Here is a 24003-nt window from a genome sequence, read left to right on the forward strand (position 1 = left end):
GTGCTGAGGATGGAACCCAGTGCCTCACACATGCTGGGTGAGCGCTCTGCCACTGAGCCCCAGCCCCAGCCCCTTATTTTATTGTTATGTGTTGTTGAGGATCCAATCCAGGGTCTCACACCTGTGAGGCAAGTGCTCTACAACTGAGCTAAAGCCCCCGGCATCTTTGTTCTTTAAAATGTTCATTTATGGGCTGAGGTGGTGGCTCAGTGGTAGAGCGTTCGCCTGTGCGGGGTGAGGCCCTGGGTTCCAATCTCAGCACCATGTAAAGATAAATAAATAAAAATAATAGCATATTAAATAAAATTTTTTTTTAAAGTTCATTTGAGGGCTGGGATTGTGCTCAGGGTAGAGCACTTGCCTAGCACATGGGAGGCCCTGGGTTCAATCCTCAGCACCACATAAAAAGTAAATGAATAAAACTATGAAAATAAAGTCACCTCATTAAAAAAAATGTTCATTTATGCCATTTTTTTTTAATCACCAGAATATTAGCCTGATAAATTTAGTGCAGGTGTTTTCCACTACTTTGGTATTTGTTCTTTGTTTTTTCTTTAAGTTGCAGATGGATACAATACCTTCATTTTGTTAATTTATGTGCAGTGGTGAGAATCCAACCCAGTGCCTCCCATGTGCTAGGCAATTGCTCTAACACTGAGCCACAACAGAGTCCTTGCTGGTCTCTTTCATAGAACTCTCTTCTGTGACTGTGGTCTCCAAAGCTCATGCCCCACTAGGACCAAGTCCATTCTACTCCTCACACTTTTTTTTTTTTTTTAAGAGAGGAGAGAGGGGCTGGGGATGTGGCTCAAGCGGTAGCGTGCTCGCCTAGCATGCGTGCGGCCCGGGTTCGATCCCCAGCAGCACCACATACCAACAATGATGTTGTGTCCGCCGAGAATTAAGAATAAATAAATAAATGTTAAAATTCTCTCTCTCTCTCTCTCTCTTTAAAAAAAAAAAAAAAAAAAAGGAGAGAATTTTTTATTATTTATTTTTTAGTTTTCGGCGGACACAACATCTTTGTATGTGGTGCTTGAGCCACATCCCCAGCCCCCCCCCCCACTTTTTAAAGCAGAGCCCTAGTCCTGAAACTGCCTCCTAAGACCCGGGCTCCACTAGAGAGCCCTACATCCTCTCCTTCCCTTCATGCTGCCCTTAAACTGGCCACCCTCTCTGGGGGCCGCTCTCTCCCCACCTAGGCCCCTGGCCTGGAAGTGAAGCATCAGCTTCCTTATTCTTCACTGGGATTGCAGGCTTTGTCCTTTCACTTCCCCAAGAGTTGTAGCTGGGACAGGAGTCATTGCTGCAGCAGCCACCCAGCACCAGCCTTGGTATTGGCATGCCCCCGTGGTGGCTGTGGTGAAGTTCCTGCTGCTGTGGGTATTCTTATGGATGATTCTGCATCTCCTGCCCCTAACAGCCTTGACCTCTTCTTCCTGCTAATGACCTTCTCCTCTGTCCCAACTATATGCTCCCCCACAGAAACTGTGTGTGTCCTCATTTCAACACAATTTTCCATTCTCTGCCTATCACTTCCTCTCTGCCCAGCAGGATGGGTGAACACTCCAGGCTAGGTTGTTCAGTGATTCCTAGATGGAGCCCAGCTGGGGCAGAGAGGAATGGGACCACAGATCTGAGAGTGGGCACACCAGGGTCTCTTGTCTTGCTGGTGATGGGTGTGCTGAGAACACAGTAGTGAAACCTCTCTTTTTTTTTTGAGAGAGAATTTTAATATTTATTTTTTAGTTTTCGGCGGACACAACATCTTTGTATGTGGTGCTGAGGATCGAACCCGGTCCACACGCCTGCCAGGCGAGTGCACTACAGCTTGAGCCACACCCCCAGCCCTGGAACCCCTCTCTTAAGCCTGGACTTTCTGCTATGGGGGCTGGGTGTGCCTGTACAGGAGAGACAGAGGGTCATAGAATCAATGCTGCAACACCGAAGCAGGAAGAGATAAGAAGCTGGGCAGTGCTGCAAGATAGCCAGGACAGCAGGAAGAGGTCCCCATAGGAAGACCTGCAGGGACTGACTAGGAGACCAAGTGCAGGCAGAGCCTGACACATCCATCCAGCTGGGATCCCTGACTAGCTCCTCTTTGGCAACCAAGCCTCCCAAGACCCCAGCTCCAATGGAAGAGACTCAGGGAATCCTTATGTTGGGGAGACTAAAATGTAGTGTCATCTGCTGACCTCTAACCTCTCCTGGTTGCACCTCGGGTCTGTGCCGCCACCACCACAACCTCCAGATGCAGAGGGCCTAGGTGACGATGGGAAAGGGATTTTTGCAGGGAGGAAAGGCAAAAAGAACCAAGTAATTACTGCGGGGCAGCATGTGCTCTCAGTACCCATGTCTGGTCGGACTGATGGCCAAGACCTGGGCCCAGCTGCCTCTCCCCGCTGGGCGCCCCAGGCGCGGGGGTGGGGTGGGGGCTCAGGGATCCACCAGAGTGTGATCAAGGCCCTCCAGAATGGTACCCTCGGGAACACCTGGTCGCAGGACACATGCGTTCACGCTCTGACGTGTCGTTCATCAGGAGGGGGACCAAAGGGGCTGGGAGATGGACAAAGAGTCAGGGATGTGGACAGAAAAAGAGGATGTGGGTACCGAGATGTCGGATGGAGACAGTAGGGTGAGCGCGTAGTGCCACAGCAATGGAAAGGCGAAGGACCAAGGCGAAGGTGAGATAGAGGAAGGGAAGGATGCGGTGACTGAAGAGACACAGTACTGGGACAGAACGACGGGGTGACTGGGTCAGTGGGATGGGGACAGGGAGGGAGTCGAAAGGACAGAGAGTTGGGGGTGGAGACAGGGTCCAGGAGGATGCAAAGAGCTCCGGGTGAGAGGATCGGCCTGGCACAACCCAGCAGCGCCCCGAGGGTCCGCCTGGTAATTAGGCCTCCTTCCAGATGGGCCCCCCAGTCCCGCAATCAAAATGCTAATTGGCCCCATGCCTCCTGCTGCGCCTCGGCCAGGACCCCCTGGGAGTGAGCCTGATAGAGCCGCACGGCCGAAGGGACCCTCACCCCGCCGCGGGCCTCGCCGGCTGCTGCTCAGCGATAAGGGGGCGGTCTCGCCCGTCCCCGCCTCTTGGGGACGCCTGCCATGCAAGATGAATGTCGGGCCAGTGCCGGGCCAGGCCTCTGGCAAAGAGCCGGCGGGAGGTCTCCACGCGTCCTGCGCAGGTTCGGTCGTTCGCGTGCACTCCAACCCCGCGTCAGGCAGCGCATGCGGGAAGCGGCGGGACGCCTGCGCAGGGGGCGGGCGCTGAGCTCAGCACTCCCGGCGCGCTCCCGTGCGCGCCCCCGCCGCCCCGCACAAGGTCACTGCGCGCGGCGGCCAGCGCGTCTTCCCCAGGCAGCTCCCAGGAGCCACCCCGCGACCTTGGTTTCCAACTAAAGCAGGCTCTGTGAAGCGCGTTTGGCGCAGGAAGACCCCAATGCCGGGCAGGAGCGGGAGAGGGGACAATGGCGACGCCGGGCCCTAATTGGGGACATGTGTACCCGCGTGCAGCCATTGTGAGGCCGCGAGCCCCGCGCCCCACCATTGGCCATTGGGCCTGACGTCATGTGGACTGCAAACTCCGGGCGGGCGGCCGCGGGAAGGGTTATCCGCCTGTTTGCGGGGCCGTGGGGGGGGAAGGGGAAGCTGCAGCCGTGCGGAAGGGCGGAAACCACCAATAAAGCCAAATTTAAAGCAGGGGCCTGGCAGCCCCTCTCACCATGCACACCCCACTCGTTGAGACGCCGCAAAGCTCGACGTCGGCCTCACGGGAGTGAGGTGGGGGCGGGGAGGCCCCTTCAGCGGGCATGGGGTCAGCCCGGGTGACCGAGTGGCAGGAGACACTGCGGCACTTGGCGCACGCCGCGCTTCCACACTGCGCTTTCGCTGCCTCAGCATTCGCTTCATGGTCTCCCGCCTCCCTTCCCCCGCACATCCCTCGCCTCAAGGCCGCAAGCGAGGCATCCTGGGCCGGCATGGGGTTCACCTGCGTTCCCCCTAAATGACCCCGAGTTCGGGATGCGTGGGTGTCGGGCGTATTCCCACTCTCCCCCATGGCCGATAGTGCCGCGGATCGCTGGGCCGCCATTCCCCTAGCTGCGCGGGGAACTCCCCGCACGCCTAGACGAGGCATCCCCAGGACCCTTCCCAGGAGACCCTGGCGGAGCCCGACCCAGCGCAGCCATTTCCGTTGGCCTCTTCCCCTCCCCCAGCTCCTGGCTTTAAAAGCCAGAGGCTGGGCTCGGCCACCGGCAGAGGCGGCTTCGGGCTCAGGAGGCCTGCCCGCGAGCTGTCCGAGCTCCGAGCCCCGCCCCCGGAGCCCGGGCCCTCCCTCCCTCGGCCCGCCCTCCCTGCGCACCCCTCCCCCCCAGGACCCCCGCCCCCCGCCCGCCGCCGCCGCCGCCGCCGCCGCCGCCGCTCGCTCGGGCTGCAGAACAATAAAGCAAGCCTCCTAGAGACCCCCGCCGAGGGCCCCCGCCCGGCGGCCGAGCCCCCCCGCGCCCCGGGCCCGCCCCTCTCCGCCCGCGCCGGCTGAGCGCACCCGGGCGCTGGCCGTGGTGCTGTCCTGACTGGCGCTGGCCGAGGTGCTGAAGCTGCCGGCTCTCCTGCTGCCGCCGCCGCCACCGCGTTCTCCCGGCCTGGTGCCGCCGACCCCCGGGGGCATGGGGGGCCGCTGACTGAGGCTCCGCCGCGGCGGCGGGGGGGGGAGGGGAAGGGGCCGCGGGGCCGGGCCAGCCCTGCACCCATTCGCAGCCTCCGGGCCCGGGACGGAGCCGCTCCCCCCCTCTCCGCCCCCCCCAGCCTCCTCCCCCGCCTGTCCAGGGGCGGCACTGCGGGCTGGGAAGCCGGGACCAGAGGAGGGAAGGAAGGAAGGAAGGAAGAGGAGAGGAGAAAGGAAGGAAGGAAGGAGAAGACGAAGAAGAGGGGGGTCCGGAGGGGCCAAGGAAACGCAGGGCAGGAAGGAGGAGGAGAGAACCGCACTCGAAGGGCAGCATCCACAGGCCAGAGTGGGGACGGTGCTGACTCCGCTGCTCCTCGGATGGTGACCGGGCCCCGCTGCAGCTGCAGCCCCCTCGAGCCCCGGCTCTACAGGCCCGCAGCGCCGGAGCCCCGCAGGAATCATGCCCAGGTCCTTCCTGGTCAAGAAGGTCAAACTTGACACGTTCTCTTCAGCAGACCTCGACAGCTCCTACGGGCGCGCCCGAAGCGACCTCGGAGTGCGACTGCACGATAAAGGTATGAGCTGGGCTGAGGCTGGGGTGAGGGGCCCAGGGCTTTGCTGGAATGGATGGGTGGCCAGAGTGTGGGTGTGGAAAGGGAGGGTCGGGGAAATAGAGGAAGGAACCAGAGCGGGCAGGAGGCTGAGACTGGAGCTGGGACTGTGGAGGGGGTGGGGAAAGAGGATCGCAGAGGCAGGCCAGATCTCAGCCAAGGCTGGGCAGAGAGTGTGGATGCAAGAGAGAAGATGGGGAAGAGGTGTCAGGAACAAGAAGCATTGAAGGCACACACTGACCCACACACTGACACATGCAGAAACAAACAGCACACAGCACATGGACACCTGCTGACATTACAAGGACCCAGCCATACCAATACATGCAGACTCACACCCAGAAACCTGGACCCGCCTCACTACCCTCTTCTCTTCCTTGGTTGTCCTCCAAGCTCCCTGCTAGTGCTAGCTGGATAATGCTGGGAGCTCCAGGGAGTAGGCATGGGGTCCAGCGGATGGCCCACCTGTCAAGGCCAAGGTACCAGCAGAGGCAGCAGCAGTATCTTCCCTGAAGTCAGGGTCAGGGAGGAAGATATAGGAAAGGGAAGCCCAAGCTGCTGGAGGCAGGGAAGGCTCTTTGTGTAAGTGTGCCCAAGTTCAAGGACAACTGTTAGCATGCAGACAAGGGGACCTGAAGTGCCAGCAGCATGGGGTGGAAGAACAAATGTGACCTGCAGGAGCATGAGCCTGTGTGGGCCCATGTGACTGCGTGTGGCCATGTGACTATGTGCGCTTGTGTATGACCCTGTGTGAGTGTGTGCCTGCCTGTGTGCCACTACATGGGACCATGTGACTCTGAGGCCGCTCTGTGCCATGTGACCCAAGAGTATGTCTGGGGTGGCTGTATAGGTAACCTTACATGAATAGTTGGTGAGAACCAGGGTCAGTGTCCCCCTTTGAGGGGACTGCAGGGCTGATGGTGGTTGGGATGCTGGGTATAATCCTGAAGGAGCCAGAGCCTGCATGATGAGGGGTGTGCGTTTGTGACTTTGAGGTTGTGAGATCCATCTTGTGCCTTGGGAACAACTGCAGTTACCGGCATGAATGATGCCATTCTCCTGCTAGTTCCTGTGAAGGTATCCCCCCCAAGGATGTCCTGGCAGTCTCCTCACCACAGCTAGTTGGAGTGGTGTCAGGAAGGTCCCCTGCAAGGAGTTAGAGTGTAGGGAGAAGAGGGCAATGTAGAACAGGGTAGGACGCAAGGGTGCAGGATGAGGGAAGGAAGTGCAGGTAGAAGAAAGTAGATGCAGGGAGATAGGTTCCAGCTGCAATGGCATGGGTCAAGTCCAGTCAGAGAGTGGGAAATGAGATGGAACTACTTATAAGAGCTAGAGGAACCGGGGGAGGTAGACGTCTCTAGGACTTGTTGGGAGACCTAGGGAGCCAGAGAGAGCCAGCATCAAGGCTGGGAATGGGTTCTGGGGGCTGGAAAAAGGGCCATCAGGGACACCCTAGAGGCGGGACCGCCGGGGTCCCTGAGCTGGCAGTCCCGCTTTGTGCACGGCGGGTCTGCAGTGTGTTGCATAATCAGGAAAGCTGCTGAAGTGGGGAGAACCCGAGGGGGAGGGGAGTGGAGGAAGTAAGGGGAAGCGCCGCCCCTCCCCCCTGACCTTGAGGCTTGGGAGGAAGGGGGGCATCCGCGCCCGAAGATGCGCCTCTCTCCTCCCCCAGCAAGGGCGGGGCGCTCTGGCGGCGGGGGCGGAGCCCAGCCCCGCCGTGTCTCACCCTCTCTTCTCCTCTCTTCCCCGCCCTGCTGTCTTCATCCTCTCGGCCCTGTGGTCCCCTGGCCCCTTGTCCTTTGTCCTTCTTGCTGTTCGTCTCCCTCTCGGACTCTGGTGTTTCTCCCGCCTGTGTCTGCTGTCTCCCGTAATCCGCCTGGTGTGTCTTCCCCATTGCCCGGTTCCCCTACCTCTGTTTGTCTGTCTGCCTTGGTCTGCAGGATACCTCAGCGACTATGTGGGGCCCACGTCCGTCTACGATGGCGACGCTGAGGCGACGTTGCTCAAAGGGCCGTCCCCGGAGCCCATGTACGCTGCGGCTGTGCGGGGAGAGCTGGGTCCAGCGGCCTCAGGCTCGGCGCCGCCACCCACCCCGCGCCCAGAGTTGGCCACTGCGGCGGGCGGCTATATCAACGGCGACGCCGCGGTCAGCGAGGGTTACGCAGCTGACGCCTTCTTCATTACCGATGGGCGCTCGCGCCGTAAGGCCACCAATGCCAATGCTGCTGCTGCCCCCTCCACCGCCTCAGCGGCTGCCCCCGACAGCGACGCAGGAGGCGGGGGTGGGCCCAGTGCACGAGGCTCCGGCTCAGGGCCCGGGGGCCGGGGCGGCACGCGAGCGGGGGCGAGCTCCGAGGCTCGTGCGGGGCCAGGAGCCACTGGCGCTGGTGGTCGGCATGCGTGCGGCGAGTGCGGCAAAACATACGCCACGTCGTCGAACCTGAGCCGTCACAAGCAGACGCACCGCAGTCTGGACAGCCAGCTGGCGCGGCGTTGCCCAACGTGCGGCAAGGTGTACGTGTCCATGCCGGCCATGGCCATGCACCTGCTCACGCACGACCTGCGCCACAAGTGCGGTGTGTGCGGGAAGGCCTTCTCTCGGCCCTGGCTGCTGCAGGGCCACATGCGCTCTCACACAGGTGAGAAACCCTTTGGCTGTGCGCACTGCGGCAAGGCCTTCGCCGACCGCTCCAACCTGCGCGCACACATGCAGACGCATTCGGCCTTCAAGCACTTCCAGTGCAAGCGCTGCAAGAAAAGCTTCGCGCTCAAGTCCTATCTCAACAAGCACTACGAGTCCGCCTGCTTCAAGGGCGGCGCCAGTGGCGCCGGAGGCCCTTCAGCCCCCGCGCCACCGCAGCTCAGCCCAGTGCAGGCCTAGGGCCGCGGAGCTTCTGTCCGCCAGGTCGGCTCTCAGCAATACGAGCCCCCAGGGAAGTCTCCGCTGGCGTACTTGCTGAGGGGCTGGAGGGCGGGCCCCTCCTCACAGCAATAGGGGGAGGGAGCCGGCCCCACCCCGCCCCGCTCGCCAGGGGCCTTACCAGCCCCTTCAAGCAATAGGGTCCCGAGGGGAGACCCACCCTGAACCCCCTCCCCTCTCCTCCAGGGTGCCCCAGGCTTTCTCCCAGCAATAGGGTCGTTCAGACCCAGAACCGAACCTCATCTCAGTTGGGTCTCTGTAGACCGAGGGTGGGGTGAGGTAGGGAGCGCCCTCCTCCCTCCTCTGCGCCCCTGGATCGAGTTGCAGAGACTCAGGTCTTCCCTATCCCTTCCCAAGCCTTCCAGGCTGGGCCTTTGGCCCAGACGTCCAGGGAGCCAGTCCCTCCGGGCAGCAGGCCGCGGGAAGAGCAGGAGAGGGGGCGGGCCGCAGAAGCATCCAGCCCTACAGGCTTCACCAAACTCCTGGGAGTCCTAGACGCATTGGGGATGGGAGAGGGAGGCTGATGGCGGCACTCCTCTCCCTCGGTTCTGGGGCCTCAGTCCGAGCCGCCCTCCTACCCTCCCCTCGTGTCCTCTGCCAAATCCTAATTCTTCCAGCCCAGTATCCCGGGCTCTGTCCTCCATAACGAATAATAATGACGCATATCAACTCGCATGGACTTATCCGACCTACTCAGATCCCGTTCCCGCCCTGCCCCGGGGCCCCCTCCCTCGTACCCGGGCTTTCGGTGTTGGAGGACAGATTCCCGGTCCGGTCCGGCAGGCAGGCGTGCACTGCCCTCTACACACCTCTGTATTCGCTTTGCGGGTAAAGCCCCCCGGGGAAAGGGGTTGCGGACGCGTCGGGTTTCTTTCTTTCTGTATTTGTACGTTTTATTTATTAACGGATTGCACTCGGGTCAGGGAGGAGGCATCGAACCCCTATCTTTCCCGCCGACTCCCGGGACTTGGGATGTCCAGGATCACTTATTCCGCCTCTGAGCCGGGACCCTAGTTGGGCTCTGCCTCCTGGGAGCCGAGGACCCCGCCTCCCAGAGGCCGACCCCTCCTCCGAGGCCCTGGCCCCATCCCCACTCAGTTGCCAACTTTCGCCCGTCTATGCCAAAGCCTCGGCGGCGACCCTGTTCAAGGGCCCGCCCCATTGGCCGCCGCCTTTGTGACGTCACTGCATGCAGCCCCACCCCTCCTCCCAACCCTTCCCGGGGCTGCCCGCTCTCCCTTCCTCTTAGTTAGTCCGATGCCGACTATAGAGCAATAATGCGCACTGCATGCGAAGCTGCCGCAGCCTCTAGAGTTACTAAGAATCAGGTATTCCCCGCCCTACCCAACCCATAGGCCCCTAGATCAGGGATGCTGCGCGGGGCCGGCCGCGCAGACTTTCTTTTCCCCCTTCCCGCCCCGCCATGGCAGAGCCCGCTGGGCCGGCAACACAGTTCCGGGGGCGGGGTGGTTGCACCAAGGCCTCTCAGTTATCAATCACTCACCGGCCATTTACTGGGCACCTACTATTTGCCAGGCCCGTTGCTGAGTCTGCCAGACACCGCCACCTTAGGGGAGGTGCTTGTCCGCGACAGGAGCCCAACCGACTTGCGTGTGTCAAGGATACACGCAGATGCAAAGGGCAGGGACCCTGGGCCCAGATGGCCTCACTCCTCCTCACCTCTGTTCGGTCCGTGCTGGTTACCATGGGGCTCTGCTTTTGACTTGGGCCTTGAGTTCCCAGCTCAGGCGGGACAGAACCCAGAACCCAGCTTCACTAGGGTCGCCCACAGAAGCGCCCAACCTTTGATTCCCTGGCAAACGCGGCTCTGCCGTGTGCGGCCAAGGTGCAAGCTGGAGTATATGATACGAACAGCCTCATCCCCAGCACCAAGCGTGACTGCCCCACAGGGGCGGACCTGCCGGCCCAGCACAGCTGTGCTCCCATCCAAAACCCCCTACACCACCCGGGGTGGTGCCTGCATAGTTTCCCAGCCCAGGCCTGCCCGCCTGTGCCGCATGCACACGCACACACAGGCGCCCTGCCCCACCCCACTCCTGTCTACCTACCTAAGGAGAATGCCCGAGGGCCTTGAGCCCGCCAAGTTCTCCTGTTTCCCCCACACCCTGCCGCCGTGGAAAGCCATGGGCCCCCTCCTGCCCCCATAACTAAGCAGCACAATAACCGACTTAGCGAATTCAGGTAGAAGGAACGTTTAGGTAGCACCTATTTTGTACTGATTCTACAAGTAGGGCCCGAGGTGCGGGGCCCTCGGGTGGGGGCTGTGGCCGCCGGCCCGCCCCGCCCCCACCCCTGCCTGCGCCCCGCCGCCTTGTACATTTTCCCTGCCCTGAACAGGCTGGGATTTTTACTCGGGCCGCGCCCCTCTTCCGCCCCCGTTTGGGGCCGGGCCGGCCGGACAGACGGACGGACGGACAGACCTCCTTCCTAAGCACAATAGCACCAGCTCCCCGGAGCGCCGCACCTCCACAAGGAGAATAAATGCCACTCTTGATAGAATTTGTAGTGTTGGTTGATGTGATGTGTCCTCTCTGGGGAGCTGCTCGGGGTGTCTGGGAGCATCTTCCCCATGCTGAACACACAGCTCAAGTAGCTGCTGGTCCAGGCCTTTCTTCTAGTGGAGAGGGCCTTCTTGGCTGGCTGAGCCATAGGAACACCTTTCTGAAGGCAGAGCAGTTGGCACTTCCCTGTGGCAGGGGAATCTACACTAGGAACTGAGGGCATAGATGGGCTTTAGCCCAAGGTCAGGCTCAGCCTAGGCTGATCCAAATAGAATATGTACAGCAAGGGGTGCAGTTCTCTGCCTGAGATGTCTCTACTGTCTCTTATTTTCCTTATAGAGGCTTCTGCTGCTCCATAGGCCTGACCTGAAGGCAGCTTTATCAATAACTCCAGGTCCCTCTAAGTTGCTATTGGAAAAAATGGAGATGGCAGAGATTCTGAAGTGTAGCTCTCCTTGTGGCCTGCTGCCCTCATGTTGACTACCAGACTCTGGGGTATGTTCCCATATCACTGGAGAATGCAGAAGGGGTGAAGGTGCTAGCAGGGAGAAGTGCCTCAGGGGCAGGGAGGCTTTCACAGCCACCCACAGACCTTGGGCTCTAGACAGGGAAAGCAGAGTTGAAAGCGGGTACAGGATTGTGGGGGTGGAGAGCAGAAAGGCAAGGACCTAGGCAAGGCCTAGCAATGGCACCAGTAATCAGGTAGACAGTCATGAATTGAGTGGCTCAAAGACTTTGTGCACATGTGATCAAACTAAGTTAGCCCTAGACCAAGGTCAACACAGCTGTCCACATCCTGGCAAGGCCAGGGACTAGACCTGCCCAGTGGAGATACAGCTCTAGCAGGTAATAGCCTATGGCCTGATTCTTAGACGGGGCTATAGTAGGGGTGAGCATCCCCTTCTGGGGAGCTCCACCAGCAATAACAATTGTAGGAAGGCATGCCTGGTACTGGGAGGGGTGAGTGGCCAGGGCCTCCTGCAGAGGGATCCTCACTGTCACTGCCCCTGGGCTGGGTAGGCATAATTGTCCTGTTTGCAGATAAGGAACCTCAGGGAGGTGATAAAGAGCTTCTCTAAGGTTGAAGGATCCAGGGTTGCCTTTGACACAGCCCTGCCCCAGTACTCCACATTCCCCTATACCTGGATCTACACCATGGCAGGGAGAAAGGCTTCTAGCTGTCCACTCCTTCCTGATGGACTGATCCTACAAGTTCAGCGTCTTGATGTGCTGCTTCTGCTTCTTTAGGATTCTGAGGGTGATGGGGGTAGGAGAATGGAAGTGACTTCCCCAAGTCCTGGATGAGCCCATGTCCCCATTCTTCCCAGCTGTCCATAGACACTGCTTTCCATCCCAGGGAATGGGTAGCACAGGCCTTTGAACACCACTGACATGTATTTCCTCTCCACACACCTGGTTGGTTTCCTTGGTCTGCCCATGACCCTAAGGCACTGGGGTCAGCCTGAAACCATTTTTAAACCTCAAAACCCTCCTGGTCCCCATAGAGCTTCGTCCCCCTTATTTGTTGCTACTCCAGGCAAAGGGAGCTGCCCCATGATTTTCTTGCCAACCCTACCACACCACTGCCCCAACGGATCTCACCTACTCTGACCTTTCTCCTCTTCCCTGCTGCCCTAGGCCACACCTTGACCTGGATTTCAGTGTACTGGCACTGTCTGCCAGATAACCTCTCTCTTCCTGCCTCAGACTTCCACCCAGCCCTGCCCCCCTACCCAGGTCCTGCCTCCTCCCCACCATTCTCAGCTCTACACATTTGGCAGGCCAAATCTTCCTCCCTGGTGGCTCTGACCCCTCCTCTGGCAGTCTCAGTCCCCAGGCCACTTGCCAGCTAATAGCTTTGAGCCAGGACATGGCAGAAGGCATCCACCTCCAACACCACTCTCCACTCCTCAGTGGCTGATGTACTGGGCCTCTCCTGGCTTACTGGCATGCTCAGCGCTCAACCTTCTCCACCCATCAGCATAGGCACAGGCCGGCACTCTTGTTATTTCTTAATTCCAAATTGGAGGGTGGCAGGGCCAGAGCGCTCTGGAGGCCAGGATGGGAGGATTCATGGGTTCATGGAGGCCTCCTGCTAACTACCTGAAAAGGGAGTGGGTAAGGAGTGGCAGAGCTCCCATGGCTCAGCCCCGCGATCCAGGCTCCCAAGGGGTCACTTTCTTTCAGCCTCCTTTGGGGTCCATACTCACAAAGTCCCAGCCCCGCCTGGCTCAGCAGGCCACAAGGCAGTCGCTGGAAAGGGCTGGTTCTGACCCACCATGTCTGAGAGGCTTTTCGGCCATCAAGGTGGCCCTCTGCAGGCTACACGAAGACGCCTGCTAGGTAAGTCCAGGTCTGCCTGACGCCTGGGCTGATTTCAAGCCAAGAAGGTAAGAAGGTCAGTAAGAACACCCTCAAGGGAGACCGGCCCTCCATCCACCGTCGGAGGAGGGGTGGAGCAGGGGTGAGCTCAGTGGGAAAGGTGTTCCCGTTTGCTCCAGAAAGGCGCTTCTTGGCCCTGCCCTCCCTTAGGAAGCTTCTTGGCTCTGCCCTCCCTTAGGAAACGAGCATCTGTGCGTCCCGCTGCTAGAAGCTTTTCTGGGGAAGTCCCGGGGAAGTCCAGGATGGTCACTGAGTGCCGGGTGCAGGACGCGTGTCTGCCCTAGAGAGCGCCCCGAGCAGCCGTGGTGGATGATTAGTTACTTCACTTAAGGGTCGGGCGATGGGACATGCCCGTTGTGACTTGACCTGGGCATCTCCCCCTTGATGCTCAGACCTGGCCCTTGTGGGAAGTCCCCGTAAGTCCACTCTAAGCGGTCCCTCGGTGGCTATTAGAGGGTTCTCGGAGCACGACGGCATTAGCTTCCGTCGGGCGCGCATTCGGACACCGGCTGGGGCAGCCGGAAGGTAGCGCACAAGGCGTCTCCCAAATGACTGCACTCCAAACTGCTCGCCAGGCTACAGGACGGCGAAACCCTTGTTTACAGAAGCGGGCCACGGGCCAAGCGAGAGGCCTGGGGAAGTGCGCGGCTGCCTTGGCTGGGCGCTGGCGCAGCCCTCTGGCCTCCCAGAAGCCGCTAACTAAGGAGAGTGGCACTTCCAATGTTCTCGGTGGGGAACTAGGACTGTGGCTCCCAGCGTGCCCCGCGCCGCACGTCTCGGCGACCGGGGCTCCCAGCGTGCCCCGCGCCGCACGTCCCGGCGGCCGCGGCTCCCAGCGTGCCCCGCGCCGCGCGCCGCCGCCTAGGCCCCGCCCTTGCCGGCTGTGGACTACAAATGGCCGCGCGCGGTGGCCGCCGGCCAGTCAGCGGCTTCGAAGAAGGGCGGCCGCGGGCTACGGCGGCCGGCAGGGGGCGGCAGCGGCCGTTGCCCAGGGTGCGGAGGCGGGGTCGGGGGCCTGGAGGACTGTGAGCCCGGCGGGCCACAACTGGTGCGGGCTGAGGCCATGGGCGACCGAGGCGGCACGGTCAGCTCCCGGCGCCGGAGGACCAGTTCGCGGCCCTCCGGCCAGGGTGGCGGCGGGCCGGTGGGAGCGGAAGAGGAGGTGCGGGACGGGGCTCCGGGCCCCGACGTGGGCGCTGGGGGTGACGCGCCGGCCCCGGCCGCCGCCTCAGACAAGGACGGAGACTCTAACGTGGGCAGCGGACACTGGGAGCTGAGGTAACGGAGCGCTTGACCCCTCTTCTATGACCCCAGGCCCTGGGACTCTCCCTGTCAGAGTGGCCAGAGCAGTGAGTCCGGGGACTTGTCCCTCTTGGGCACCGCGGGTGCACTGAGACTTTCGGGGGAGGGTCACCTGCCAAGGTCACCCAGGTCATGGCCAGGAGCTGGCCTTCCTGGCCAGACAGAGGGGAGCGGAGGAGCAGCCCCTTTTCCAAAACACTTGGGCTTGTGCACAGTCAACTGGGTCCAAAGGCCCTTTATGAAGGGCCAGCTGGCGGCCTGGTCCCCTCCTGGGTTGGTCCCCTCTGGGTTGGTGCATGGGATGGGGGGCCTTGTGGTGAAGGAGTCTCTTTTGAGGGCTGTGAGGGATACGTGCCAGTAGGGAAGGCTCCTCAAAGAGGATTGGTCTGCCAGGGAGGGTCTGGCTGGACTCTGAAGACAAGGGAATGGGTGTTCCCAGGCAGGAGTGAGTGCAGGAGACCTTCTTACTGTTGCAGACCTTCCTGAGAGTGGTGGCCTGGCCCATCATCCCTCACCCAGTGGTTAGGGACCTGTTTACGGTACCAGAATGAGTGCTGCTATGGAGAGTTGGGTCTTGTGTGAGGACTTTCATCCCCTGGTTGTAGTACAGGAGAGGGGTTTTGATGTGGACACAACTACCGGTGGGGCCCTGCTTAGCTGAAAGATGGACAGGAAGGGGTGGAGGACTTGGCCTGCCTGGGCCTGGGTCTTCCCCAAATCTCCCTTTCTTGTCATGATCCTGAGATTCTCAGGGACTCTGGCATAGGGGGCAGCTAAGGGGCTAGGAGGAAGGGCTGATTGGCGAGGATTTGCTTTCTCAGTAAACAAGAATTGAGGCTTTCTTTACCTAGCACTCTAGGGAGAGGGCTGAGGGAGGGCAGCTGGGGTACAGGCCCTGTCACTCTCCTTGGTGGTGCTCACAGTTCACCTGGGAGATAAGATAACCTCAGTGTGAGGCAGACATGGCACACTGTGAACAAAGGTCGGATAAGGAGGCCATGAAGATACCATGGGGGAGGAGGCTGGCCCTCTTAAGAGGGGCACTGGCTTCTTGGGGCCTGGGAATGTACTGAGGGAGGCTGGTCCAGTACCTCCTGCCTGAATAGGAGTTGAGGGTCCTATTCAGGCTCTATTCTCAGTTAAATGCCCCAAGTTGCCCTCCAGAAGGCTGGGTGATGGCTTATATGATTTCCAGAGGGGTTGGGAATTGGGGTTATTTTGTGTGAGATTGATAGGGAGGTCCCTACTGGGCCAAGCTACAACCTAGGGTTAGGCAGGGGAGAGCAGTCACATATCTTCTTTGCACTGGCCAGTGTCCCTGCTGTGTGAAGCTAGTGGGAGAGGAGGAGGGTCTCCCTGGGAAGAGGAATGGTAGATGGCAGCAATGGGGCCATCCAGGGCTGGAAAATGAGCTAGCTGATTATCCATTTGTGGGTCTTCAGGACAAGTAGGCTCTGTATGCTTATCTCTCAACCCTGGAGAGGCAGCAGGGCTTGAGGATTGCTGGTTGGGGTGCTAGACTCCATTCTCCCTGCTGTCAGGCCAGTCCTTGCTCTGGCTATGTTCCCTGAACTTGGCCTGTAGCTCACTCCTTTGTCACCCTTTTCTCACCAGTTTTGTTTCCTATTTTTGGCCTAGCCCAGCCTTCCTCTCCCCCTTCCTTCTGACTCCTTGAGCTCTGGCCTCTTCCCCTCCCCAACACTTCCTGCTCACCTGAGACTGGGCAGGCAAGCTAGGCTCTGGGTGTGAGCTCATTTCTTCTGCCCTGTGGCAAGGTGAGGCTGTGAGGCAGGAAGGGGAGGTACTCCTTGCTCTGCCTCCTGTTTACCCTTCCAGGCTCTGCAGACTCCCACCAGTCCTTGGTTCACAGGCACCCTAGGCATGATCTTGTGGTTTTGAGGTTCTCCTAGGGTGTTTGTCCCTGGGTGTCCTACCTTCCTCTCCAGCAGAGTGGGAGAGGCATGGGGAGCCTGTCCCAACCATCTGGTACTCCAGAGGTTGTTGTAGAGGAAGTGCTGAAGAGGTGGCAGCTGGGAGGGGAGCCGGCAATCTGCTCCCCTCCTTGCTCTGCTTGGCCCTGGAGCTTGACTTTGTGGTCCAAGAGGTCCACACTTGAGAGCTGTCTTTGGGCATGGTATAGACCTTGGCAAGTTCATCATGGGGATGCACAATGCCCATGTGATATTGAGTGTGGGGCAAGAAGGAGAGGGCACCCCTTCCTGCTCTGCCTGCAGTGGGCTTGGGGCTGCAGGAGGGAGAGAGGGCTGTTACAGGTTCTCTTGGTCCCAGGGAGTGGGCGTAGGACAGTTGGAAGGTGCATGGCACGGACAGGCTCTCTAGCAGGTGAGAGGAGGAAAAAAGTATCTTGGTCATGGCTGGATAGCACTCTCCTGCTTTGTAGCCTGCCCTCTAGCCCATTTACTGCTGACTATACTGGCAAGCCTGGGCCTTTGTGGGCATTGGAGTAGGGGGGCTTCTTCTCCTGGGTCAGGGGTCTGCAGCAGGGGATGGGGTCCCACCTGCAGCAGCTGGTGGACCTGAGGTATGGGTGTGTGCCATTGAGGAAGGCCTTGAAGCCCAACAAGAGGGATCTGAAGAAGCCCTTGTGTGGCTTTCTGGCATTAGTCTTGGAATGCAAGACCCTTTCCCTGCTACTGTCTTCATCTTGGTAATGGTCACAGATAAAGCAGCATACTCTTGGTGGCCCAAAGGGGGCAGAGGTCACACTGTTGTGAAACAGCCATGGTGGTGTGAAGACAGCTTGACATTTGGTAGGTCACAGTATAAGGAGGCTGGCCAGGCTTTGGGATAATTCTGGTGAAAGTGAATGGGCTCTAGCTTGCCAGAGGGGGGGCAGTTGAGAGGTCCTCTCCAGTGGACAGGCCCAGAGAGGCTGTCCTTCTTGCCTCATGGTATTGGGACTCTGGGGAGGGCAGACATTTGAGTGAAGCCAGTTGGGGGGTGCCCAGGGGGAAACAATCAGTTGGAAAAGCAGATACAGACTTTGGGTGAAGAAGGGCTCAGGTAGAGACCACAGCTTCACTGTGTGGCTTAAGGTGGACCTAGTGGGTAGATACAGGAAGCCCAGGACTGAGTTTGGGAGAGAGTGTTGGATAATGGCAGGGGCTGAAGTTGGAGTGGAGCTACCTTGTATTCCTGCCTGAGACAGGCAGTAGGAGAGGTGTTACCACCCTCCCCGTGTCCAGAGGCTGCCAGGGGCTAGTGTGGATGGTACCAGGTGCTGAGCAGACACCTGGGGGTGCAAAGGTTGATCCTGTTGGCACTGCCCCTTAGCCTCCTTGCTCCCTCTCCTTCTAGGTGGGGCTGTCTGTCTGATCACTGCCTTTGATCAGAACCAGATTTGCTTCTGGGGACTGAAGCAAGCCAACTCTGAGAGGGCATCCGTGTCATAGTGCTGGTCACGGGCTCATCTACTTTCTCCCCCTGCTTACATGCCCTGAGAGGGAGATTGTATTGGGGGAGGGAAGGGGAGGCTCTGGCTTCTGCTCTTACAAAACTAAAGCCTTACTCAATGCCACATGGGGCTTCCTGGAGGCATAGCAGCTGGAGGGCAAGGCAGGGTCATAGTTGGTAGGAGTAAGCCAGGGTACTGGTTCCTGGGGTGTGGGCTCTGGCCTTGCTCGTGTTTGTTGTTGCCAGGAGCTGGGTCTGGACCTTATCTCAGCCATATCACCTGGCCCCTTTGCCAGGGCTAGGTACTCCTCTTCACAAGCAGGGTCTTTTGGGAGTGTCTCCTACCCTAGCACTTGGTGGACATGTTCCTGGTTTGAGACCTGCTTCTGCCAGAAGCTTCTCTGCTATCAGGTCCTGGCCCCCTAGTGATCTCCTCTTGCCATTCCCAGCCTAGGCAGGAACATTGCATTTACCATAAGCACATGAGGTCTGACTCACTGCCCCCAGAAAGGTGCACGTTAGGCTGGGAGGCTGGGCTAGCCATAGGACTGGGTCACTGCCCACTCAGGCTTGGGAGTCTAAATGTGGGGAGGAGGCTCATCTGGGTTCTGGTGTCTGCAGACCCCTTAGTTTATTGGGTGGGTTGAGTGGGTGGACTGAGCAGGGTGGACTCTACACATCTTTTTTTCCCAGCAGTGCTGGGTGGGTCCACAGATCCCCAAGTTGTATTCTTCTGGTGGCCTGAGAGCCTGATTTCAGTCAGGGCCCTCTGGGGAGCAAAGCCAGGCTCCTGACCCAGGGTGTTCAAGCCCCATATAAACTTGGTCAGCTCCTTCCTGTCTTTTATGAACCTTCTCTGCCTAGAGGAAAAAGCCTCTGCATGGTCCTGAGAGTTTTGCTACTATAGGCCATATGGCTGCTGGTATAACCTTTTCTGGGTCCTCTCCCTGAAGAATGCGGTATGTGGGCAGAAGAGACAGTTGGCGGGGGATGGGTCACAACAGTGAGGCCATCTCTGCCCTCTGGCATCTGCTCACCAAGGGGCCTATTCCCTACCTTGTCAGGTGCCATCGCCTGCAGGATTCTTTGTTCAGCTCTGACAGTGGCTTCAGCAACTACAGAGGCATCCTGAATTGGTGTGTGGTAATGCTGGTGAGTAGGATGGGGTGTGGAAGCAGGCCCACCTGTGGCCAGGTGTGGCAGAGCTTTCCAGGTGGGCCTTTTTCTGAGCACAGGCTGTGCCTCAGGCATGTGGGAGCTAGTGCTAATGTGGGCTGGGGTGCCTGGGGCATGTTGCAGCTGCCCTGGATAGTGGGGGAAGCAAGGGTGTTCCCTGCAGTGGCCACACAGAGGTCCTGTTGGGTCCTAGGTTAGCCTGTGGAGGCCATGTGATTAGTGGGGAGGCTGAGCAGTGCACTCTGGGCAGAAGGACTCTTTACTGAGAAAAGTGCCTCAGGAGTACAATCCCCCTGGCTGTACTGGGGTGACATGGGAGGGCAGAGAGAAGGGGAGTGTTGAGTGGCGCCAGGGCTGAGAGGCTTTTGGGAACTGAGCGTGGGGTGCTCTATGGGTACAAAGCTTTCCTGGAAAGGTGGAGGTCTTGCCAGTCCTATGCCAGTGGTGTCAAGGGCATGGTGTCTTCTCCTGGACCCTCTTCCTTAGCCTTGGGTCCTGGTGAATGAGAGTCCTTTGCCGTATCCAAGGTCGGCTGTCTGTAGGACTTCATTCCATTACTTTGTGGGGTCAGGCCAACAGCCCCACCCCAGAGGCTCAAAAGGGCAGGCAGCCTATAGGGCAGGTCAGGGGCAAGCTTCCATAACTCAGGGCTGATGTGGCCTGAGGCCTTCAGATTTGAACACCTCTAGTTTGGGTACAGCTCTTATGGTTGCCCATGTGGAAGGGCTTTGTGTATACTATACCCTGTGGTGTCCTGAGCTTCCAGCACCGTTTGCCTGGAGAGGGCCTTGGTCTCAGTCAGCTATAGGAGGCCACAAACTCTAGGGTGGGTGAGTAGCTGGTACCACACTGGGGATGTGGGTCCAAGGCCAACCTGATCCTCATGAGATGAAATGTCCCACTTCTGTCCCAGGCTGGGTCTATAAGAGTTATCTCAGCCAGCCTGGGTAGTACTGTCCGTTCTCTTGCAACCTACTCGGCCTGCCTGGCTCTTGGGCACAATCCTACAGTCTTTCCCCTGCTCTGGGCCCTCCACCACCTCCTTCCTAAAGAAGGTCATGCATCTTGGGCTCCAGCTGACTGCTGTGGCCTCTCAGGAGAAGTCACGCAATGCAGTCGATGATGTGGGGTCACGTGTGTTGGGGCAGCAGGCTGGCTGCAGTTGGGGGAGGTGGCTCCTGTGTCCCTGAGCTTGTCATCTCTGTAAAGCCTTCCCTGACCACCCAGGCAAGGACCCCACCAGTGTTCCCTTGCCAATGTTGCTGTTCCATTTACACTGTGCAGGGCCTGTTCTCTGGGCAGATGGCCAGGTTGATGGCATCAGGGCCCACCTCCTGGGGTGCAGGTGGTTCTTGTAAGACAGATGAGCAGGGAGGACAAGCACCTAGTCCCAAGCCAGAGCTGGGGGCCTGTTTCAGTGGGGGCTCAGCCCTTGGAGACACCACTAGGGCTGAAGTATTTCGGGAAGAGCTGAGGCAGCGAAGGGCTAAGTACCTCTACCCTGCTCCTCAATGCCTGCACTTGCCCCACAGCCATTTGCCCTGCAGGAACCAGCCTGGCTTGCGGGGTGTTGGGCAAGGATGGGCAGCTTTTCCTCTTCAGCCTGGGCTGCTAGTAGGTAGTGGTCCTTGGAGATTAGTTTTGGGCAGGTTCCCTGGGCAAGCAAGTGTGGGCTTTGAGACCATCATAATAGTGACAGGCTGTGGGGTAAGCTGAGGCTTCCTCACCAGCTCAGCTAAGCTAAGCTGGCAGTATGAGGGCTACTGAACACTGGGTCTGAGTCCATCACTTCAGGTGCTAACCAAGATGTGGGCATCTTCTAGATAGTGTTAGTGGGGTGCTACTTCTCTTTGCCCCCACACTGATATGTGGTAAGGTAGATGGTGAGTTTCAGAGCTTGGCATGGAGAACAGATGGAGCTGGGTCTATAAGAATGAGGCTGTTGCCTGCCTAGGGCCTCTGGCTCCAGAGGTGCTGTGGGGAGTTGGAAGGTGCTGGCTGGGTGGGATGCCCTGGTGCCAGTACCATCATGCTGATCTATTGATTATCTGCAGATCCTGAGCAATGCACGATTATTTTTAGAGAACCTCATCAAGTGAGTATTTTTTCTCTAGGCCCCATATAACCTGCCACCAGGCCAAGGCCCCACTCCCATTCAGACCTCCTTGCCCTACCCCCAGGTATGGCATCTTGGTGGACCCTATCCAGGTGGTGTCTCTGTTCTTGAAGGACCCCTACAGCTGGCCTGCCCCATGTCTGGTTATTGGTGAGCTGGGTTCTGAGGAGGGCCATGGGTAGGGACCAGGCTGACCTGTCCTGAACCTTCTCTGTGGTATTTCTGTCCTCAGTGGCCAATGTCTTTGCTGTGGCTGCATTCCAGGTTGAGAAGCGCCTGGCTGTGGTAAGCAGTCCCTTGTGACCTGCCCTCAGGTCAGCTCTCATCGACTGCACTTACAGGGTTAGGGCCCTGAATGACTGTTCTGCTCTTCACAGGGCACCCTGACGGAACAAGCAGGGTTGCTGCTGCATGTTGCCAACCTGGCCACCATCCTTTGCTTCCCAGCAGCAGTGGCCTTACTGGTTGAGTCCATCACTCCAGGTGTGCCCCCACCCATCCGTCCCAGCCCACACTGGGCTCAGCCTGTATGGCATGGATCCCCCATGGTGCATGGGGGCCATGGCTGAGCCTGCTTCTCCCACAGTGGGCTCTGTGCTGGCTCTGGCAGCATACACCATCCTCTTCCTCAAGCTCTTCTCCTATCGGGATGTCAACCTGTGGTGCCGCCAGCGTAGAGCCAGGGCTAAGACTGGTGAGGCTGGTGAATGAGAACTTGTCTGGGGGTGGGCCTGGGCGGCATAGGTCCACCCTGGTGTCCCATCTGTTTTGCTTGCAGTCTCTGCAGGGAAGAAGGCCAGTGGGGCCTCTGCCCAGCGCACGGTGAGCTACCCGGACAACCTGACCTACCGCGGTGAGGACCTGTGGGGCCAGGTCCCAGGGGTGGGGGTCAGGGGCAGGGTCAAGTCTATACTGGTTCCAGCTCCTCTCTTCCCTTCCAGATCTCTACTATTTTATTTTTGCTCCTACCCTGTGTTATGAACTCAACTTCCCTCGCTCCCCCCGAATTCGAAAACGCTTTCTGTTGCGGAGGCTCCTTGAGATGGTGAGGTTTAGGGCTGAGGGAGCGGCTGGAGGTGGGAGGGATTTGTGGCTGGTGGTGCTAGGTTCTCAGCTGGCTGCTCTTTGGCTCTTCCCCCTAGCTGTTCTTTACCCAGCTCCAGGTGGGGCTGATCCAGCAGGTAAGTGGGTGAGAAGGTGGGTGGCAGGGGCCAGATGCAGCCGGGTACTGATCTGGTGCCCTCCTTTGCAGTGGATGGTCCCCACCATCCAGAATTCCATGAAGCCCTTCAAGGTGAGCAGCTGGAATCTCCTGTGGCTGGGGTCGGTTGGGTGGGGGCCACAGCCACTTAGGCAGCCTGTTTCTTCAGGATATGGACTACTCTCGAATCATTGAGCGCCTCCTGAAGCTCGCTGTGAGTATTGGCAGTGGGCAGGGTGGGGGAGCACAAGTGGCAGGTGGGCATCTAGAACCTGGAGCCCCTTCCCTTACAGGTCCCAAATCACCTCATCTGGCTCATCTTCTTCTACTGGCTCTTCCACTCCTGCCTGAATGCTGTGGCAGAACTCATGCAGTTTGGAGACCGGGAGTTCTACCGGGATTGGTGGTGGGTGGCCTTGAGGGTGGACCTGGGGACTGGGGTGGGCTGCAACATGCCTTGCTCACCCCATTGTCTCTCAACCCTAGGAACTCCGAGTCTGTCACCTACTTCTGGCAGAACTGGAACATCCCCGTGCACAAGTGGTGCAGCAGGTAGGTGGGTGCTGTGTGTGCATGTGTAGGATGTGGGTGTGCACCTGGGCCTCTCCCTGTACTAGGGCATCATCCTGTAGCCTCCTTCCCTTGCAGGCACTTCTACAAGCCCATGCTACGCCGGGGTAGCAGTAGGTGGGTGGCCAGGACAGGGGTGTTCCTGGCCTCAGCCTTCTTCCATGAGGTCAGTGCTGCGAGGGCATCCTGCCTCACCTCTGGGCAGGGGTGTAGCCACTGAGACATTGATGCCCTGTTCTCCCCTTACCCTAGTACCTCGTAAGCATCCCGCTGCGAATGTTCCGCCTCTGGGCGTTTACAGCCATGATGGCTCAGGTGAGCAACACTCCAAATGCCTCACCCACCTGAACCCTGTGCCAAGCCCCATTCCCTGTGTTTACTGCCTGCTGACCATGGTCCTGTGTGTCCTCAGATCCCATTGGCCTTGATTGTGGGCCGCTTCTTCCAAGGCAACTATGGAAACGCAGCTGTGTGGCTGACACTCATCATTGGGCAACCAGTGGCGGTGCTCATGTATGTCCATGACTACTACGTGCTCAACTATGAGGCTCCCACAGCAGGGGCCCGAACTGCCCAGGCTTGACGGCCCACAGCCAGGACAGCCAGCCCTCCTGCCTGTCCAAGCCCGGAGGGAACCTGGCTGCTGAGCCTTCCTCCTGCCCCAGGAGGCCTCTCTGCCCCTATGGGGCTCCCTCCTGCTCCCCTTAGGGATGGCAACAATTAGAGTCTAGCCCAGCTGGCAGGAGCCAGTGCCTTCTTTGGGAGTCTGTGCTGACTTGGGGAGGAGGGTGCCAATAAAGTGCTGTCTAGAGTGACTCCCCTCAGCCTCCTGGGGGCTAGTGGGAGGGATGGTCCAGCACCAATTCTGTGGGAGCAGGTACTCCAGGGGTTCAAGGCCCTTTTCTGGTCCTCAGGCAACCAGATGAGGCTCTGGTGCTCTGTGGGGAGTGTCTGGGTCCTGATGTCCCACTCCATTCCAGCTGGCAGTCTCCTCGTGTGCCTACAACCTCCTGGGGTGTTTGGGCAAGGCCACTTAGCTATATCAGGATAGGAGACAGCAACCCAGTTTCAGCTTAAGGTAGTGAGGTTCAGGGGTAACCGGGCAGATCCACTGCTTAGGAAA

At 59.0% G+C, this 24003-nt stretch overlaps 3 protein-coding genes across 10 annotated transcripts; 2 read left to right on the top strand and 1 right to left on the bottom strand.

The window, feature by feature from the left end:
- Positions 1 to 1047: 1047 nt before the first annotated feature.
- On the bottom strand, positions 1048 to 8357 carry LOC110597710 (uncharacterized). Of its 3 annotated transcripts, XM_021723284.3 has the most exons (4): positions 3725 to 4346; positions 3030 to 3252; positions 2196 to 2262; positions 1048 to 1901 (listed from the first exon to the last, which is right to left on the bottom strand). In XM_021723284.3, the coding sequence occupies exons 1-3, from the start codon at positions 4136 to 4138 to the stop codon at positions 2198 to 2200; spliced, it is 702 nt and encodes a 233-aa protein (XP_021578959.1). In that variant the 5' UTR covers positions 4139 to 4346; the 3' UTR covers positions 1048 to 1901; positions 2196 to 2197. The 3 variants fall into 3 exon arrangements, 2 of the variants coding, with proteins under 2 accessions (XP_021578959.1, XP_021578956.1); XM_021723281.3 differs by having other exon boundaries at positions 1054 to 2262; positions 3725 to 4345; XR_013423674.1 differs by adding an exon at positions 5743 to 8357 and having other exon boundaries at positions 1059 to 1901; positions 2196 to 5228.
- Positions 4989 to 10717, top strand: Scrt1 (scratch family transcriptional repressor 1). The gene is made up of 2 exons (XM_005316039.5): positions 4989 to 5241; positions 7218 to 10717. The coding sequence occupies exons 1-2, from the start codon at positions 5127 to 5129 to the stop codon at positions 8156 to 8158; spliced, it is 1056 nt and encodes a 351-aa protein (XP_005316096.1). The 5' UTR covers positions 4989 to 5126; the 3' UTR covers positions 8159 to 10717.
- A 3259-nt stretch (positions 10718 to 13976) lies between these two features.
- On the top strand, positions 13977 to 23695 carry Dgat1 (diacylglycerol O-acyltransferase 1). 6 transcript variants are annotated; one of them, XR_005737628.2, is made up of 17 exons: positions 13977 to 14379; positions 18882 to 18969; positions 21048 to 21088; positions 21153 to 21259; positions 21342 to 21394; positions 21487 to 21592; positions 21696 to 21803; positions 21888 to 21962; positions 22051 to 22154; positions 22252 to 22290; positions 22362 to 22403; positions 22480 to 22524; positions 22604 to 22716; positions 22797 to 22862; positions 22943 to 23046; positions 23133 to 23195; positions 23293 to 23368. XR_005737628.2 is itself a non-coding variant. In XM_040293484.2 (17 exons), the coding sequence occupies exons 1-17, from the start codon at positions 14165 to 14167 to the stop codon at positions 23461 to 23463; spliced, it is 1524 nt and encodes a 507-aa protein (XP_040149418.1). In that variant the 5' UTR covers positions 13978 to 14164; the 3' UTR covers positions 23464 to 23695. The 6 variants fall into 6 exon arrangements, 4 of the variants coding, with proteins under 4 accessions (XP_077872609.1, XP_040149418.1, XP_077872610.1 ...); XM_040293484.2 differs by having other exon boundaries at positions 13978 to 14379; positions 22959 to 23046; positions 23293 to 23695; XM_005316041.5 differs by having other exon boundaries at positions 13980 to 14379; positions 21174 to 21259; positions 22959 to 23046; positions 23293 to 23695.
- The last annotated feature ends 308 nt before the right edge of the window (positions 23696 to 24003 follow it).

Source organism: Ictidomys tridecemlineatus, chromosome 7 (genome assembly GCF_052094955.1).
Source record: "Ictidomys tridecemlineatus isolate mIctTri1 chromosome 7, mIctTri1.hap1, whole genome shotgun sequence".
In the NCBI taxonomy this organism is placed as follows: domain Eukaryota; kingdom Metazoa; phylum Chordata; class Mammalia; order Rodentia; family Sciuridae; genus Ictidomys; species Ictidomys tridecemlineatus.

Bases quoted from the DNA above. Each gene is read 5' to 3' on its own strand.
- LOC110597710 (XM_021723284.3), bottom strand. From the start codon at position 4,138: ATGCCTCGTCTAGGCGTGCGGGGAGTTCCCCGCGCAGCTAGGGGAATG. The intron at 3,253-3,724 runs GTGAGAGGGGCT...CCCCCTGCGCAG, and splicing joins CAACGAGTGGGGTGTGCATG to GCGTCCCGCCGCTTCCCGCA. The intron at 2,263-3,029 runs GTGAGGGTCCCT...ATCGTCACCTAG, and splicing joins CCGGCGAGGCCCGCGGCGGG to GCCCTCTGCATCTGGAGGTT.
- Scrt1 (XM_005316039.5), top strand. From the start codon at position 5,127: ATGCCCAGGTCCTTCCTGGTCAAGAAGGTCAAACTTGACACGTTCTCT. The intron at 5,242-7,217 runs GTATGAGCTGGG...CTTGGTCTGCAG, and splicing joins AGTGCGACTGCACGATAAAG to GATACCTCAGCGACTATGTG.
- Dgat1 (XM_040293484.2), top strand. From the start codon at position 14,165: ATGGGCGACCGAGGCGGCACGGTCAGCTCCCGGCGCCGGAGGACCAGT. The intron at 21,395-21,486 runs GTAAGCAGTCCC...TGCTCTTCACAG, and splicing joins TTGAGAAGCGCCTGGCTGTG to GGCACCCTGACGGAACAAGC. The intron at 22,525-22,603 runs GTGAGTATTGGC...CTTCCCTTACAG, and splicing joins AGCGCCTCCTGAAGCTCGCT to GTCCCAAATCACCTCATCTG.